The 2,957-nt window shown below is 49.9% G+C and overlaps 1 protein-coding gene across 1 annotated transcript; it reads right to left on the bottom strand.

Annotated features, from left to right (window-relative positions):
• Positions 1–1,062: 1,062 nt before the first annotated feature.
• Positions 1,063–2,501, bottom strand: LOC132225863 (alpha-enolase-like). The gene is given in 3 exon segments (XM_059680849.1): positions 1,063–1,542; positions 1,544–1,964; positions 2,266–2,501. Coding segments are annotated over 3 exon segments (1,047 nt in total). The 5' UTR covers positions 2,412–2,501.
• Positions 2,502–2,957: the final 456 nt, after the last annotated feature.

Here is a 2,957-nt window from a genome sequence, read left to right as displayed (position 1 = left end):
ACACCTGCTTATTCAAAAAAACCTCAAGCCATGATTTACCTCTGGAGTCAATTTTTCAGACCCATAAGCCCACCTGGGTAGACTGCAAGCAACTCTTTCTCACTCTTTTTAACACTGAGGAGCACATGAGAATAACAGAAACTCAGAAATGGCTCCAGACCCAGGCCCCAGCAGGGACATTAGACACAGACAGATAAGCCAGGGAGGCTCTCCCAGATGTGAAACCCAGATGGGACCCAAATTCAGAGGATGGGAGGGCCAGATTAGAGAGATATCCACTGGTCTTCCTCCAGGGGCTCTCGAATATGGCAAGACTTCTGAGGTTTTCCAGAGGCCGAATGAAAGTTCCGCAGCCTTTTCAGACCTCATCGGACTGGCGGCAGCAGACTCCGACTAGGACAGACCGGGCTTTTTCAAACTGGGCCCCCATGAGCCCATGGTCGAAATGAAAATCGGGGGGCCAGACTGAACTTTATAGTTGATACAAGGGCAGAGCACTCAGTAGTTACTCAGAAAGTGGCTCCCCTCTCAGGATGGGAAGTCACTGTAATCAGAGCTACAGGGGACCACACCCGCAGATCATTCTGCCACCCCCTACTGATGTCAGTTAGGCAGCCACCAGGTGGTTTATGAATTTCTGTACTTGCCAGATTGCCAGGTCCCTCTAATGGGCAGAGACCTTTTAGTCAAAATGGGAGCAGCATTCCATCAGAAGTGGAATGGTTTACATGTCTAGATCTAAAAGATGCCTTTTTCTGCCTTCAGCTGGCACCCTCCAGTCAGTCCCTGTTTGCCTTCGAGTGGGAAAACCCAACCACAGAGGCTAAGGAACAGTTCACCTGGACCAGACTGCCACAAGCATTCAAGAACTCTCTGACTCTTGTTAGTGGAGCACTAGCATCAGATTTGTCCAAATTTCCAGGATAGGACGTGGGGTGCGTTCTACTCCAATATGTACACAACCTCCTACTGGCTAGCTCCACTCGAATTCAGTGTTGGGAAGGAACACAAACCCTTCTAAGACTCTTTCCAGCCCCCCCCCCCCCAAGGACACTGAAGACTTTATTTTGCACATAGGAGGCAGTTGCACGACTTCTCGCTCATGGCCTTGACAATCTGCTTCGGGTTGGGCACTGTGAGGTCGTCCCCCACCACCTGGATCTCTGTGCTAGCAGTGAACTTGCACCACGCTTCCCAGTCGTCCTGGTCGAAGGGGTCTTCAATAGACACTACTGGGTAGTTCTTGATGAAGGACTTGTACAGGTTGGCCAGATTGTCGTGGGTGATGTACCTGTTGGGGTCATCGGGTGACTTGAAGTCCAGGTCATACTTCCCAGACTTGAAGAACTTGGAGGCAGCCACGTCCATGCTGATGACCACCTTATCGGTGTAGCCGGCTTTCCCGATGGCATTCTTTAGCAGCTCCAGGGCTTCCTTATTCTCCAGGATGTTGGGAGCAAAGCCACCTTCCTCCCCCTCGTCGGTGGCGTCTTTCCCATACTTCTCCTTGATGACGTTCTTGGGGTGTAGTAAATCTCGGCCCCATGCGCATGGCTTCCCTGAAGTTGGCGGTGCCTACGGGGAGGATCATGAACTCCTGCATGGCCAACTTGTTGCCAGTGTGAGAACCACCGTTGATGGCATTCAAAGCCAGAACTGGCAGGACGACCCCGGTGTTGCCAGCCAGGTCAGCAATGTGGCAGTACAGGGGCACCCCTTTCTCAACAGCCCCAGCCTTGCAGAATCCCAGGGACACTCCTAGTATGGCATTGTCACTGAATTTAGACTTATTTTCCGTCCCGTCCATCTCAATAATCAGCTTGTCGATCTTCTGCTCCACCACGCTCAGTTTCTTGCTAACCAGTGCAGGTGCAATAGTTTTATTGATGTGCTCAACAGCCTTGGAGACACCCTTCCCCAGATAGTGCATCTTGTCATTGTCCCGAAGCTCTAGAGCAGCGGTTCTCAACCTATGGGTCATGCCCCCTTTGGGGGTCGAATGATCCTTTCACAGGGGTCGCCTAAGACCATCGGAAAACACATATATAATTACATATTGTTTTTGTGATTAATCACTATGCTTTAATTATGTTCAATTTGTAACAATGAAAATACATCCTGCATATCAAATATTTACATTACGATTCATAACAGTAGCAAAATTACAGTTATGAAGTAGCAACAAAAATAATTTTATGGTTGGGGGTCACCACAACATGGGGAGCTGTATTAAAGGGTCGCGGCATTAGGAAGGTTGAGAACCACTGCTCTAGAGCCTCGTAGATACCAGTTGAGGCACCACTGGGCACAGCAGCTCTGAAGAGACCTTTTGCGGTGTAGAGATCCACCTCAACAGTGGGGTTCCCACAAGAGTCGAAGAGCTCTCTGGCATGCACCTTCAGAATAGACATGGTGAATGTCTAGCCGCCGGATGTCACCCAAGAAAGAAGGGAGCTGCAGACACACAGGGTGAGCGCTTAGTCACAATGTGTGGTGCTGCGAGGACTCCCTTCTAAGACTCTTAACTGAAACAGGTTACTGGGTGTCCAAAAGGAAGGCTCAAATCTGTCAGAGGGAGGTCAATTACCTAGGTTTCCGAATTACCCAAAGGAAACGAAGGCTAGGGACAGAAAGAAAACAGGCAGTATGTGCCATACCAGTCCCAGTACCTGGCAACAGATTCAGGAATTCCTAGGGGCAGTAGGGCTCTGTCGAATTTGGATCCCAGATTCCCAAATCTAGCTAAGCCCCTCTATGAAGTCTTAAAAGGAGAGGAAAAGGCACCCATTAACTGGAGTCCTGAATAGGAAAAAGCCTTCACGACCATAATGACAAAGCTCACCGAGGCGCTGGCCCTAGGGCTCCCAGATGTGATGAGGGACTTTAATCTTTTCATTCACCAGAACAACAGGGTAGCCCTGGGAGTTCTGACTCAGGAGATGGGACCCTGGCAGAGG

Source organism: Myotis daubentonii, chromosome 2, assembly GCF_963259705.1.
Source record: "Myotis daubentonii chromosome 2, mMyoDau2.1, whole genome shotgun sequence".
NCBI lineage: Eukaryota > Metazoa > Chordata > Mammalia > Chiroptera > Vespertilionidae > Myotis > Myotis daubentonii.
The sequence above is the reverse complement of the archived record's forward strand: the minus strand, read 5'-3'. Positions and strand labels throughout refer to the sequence as shown.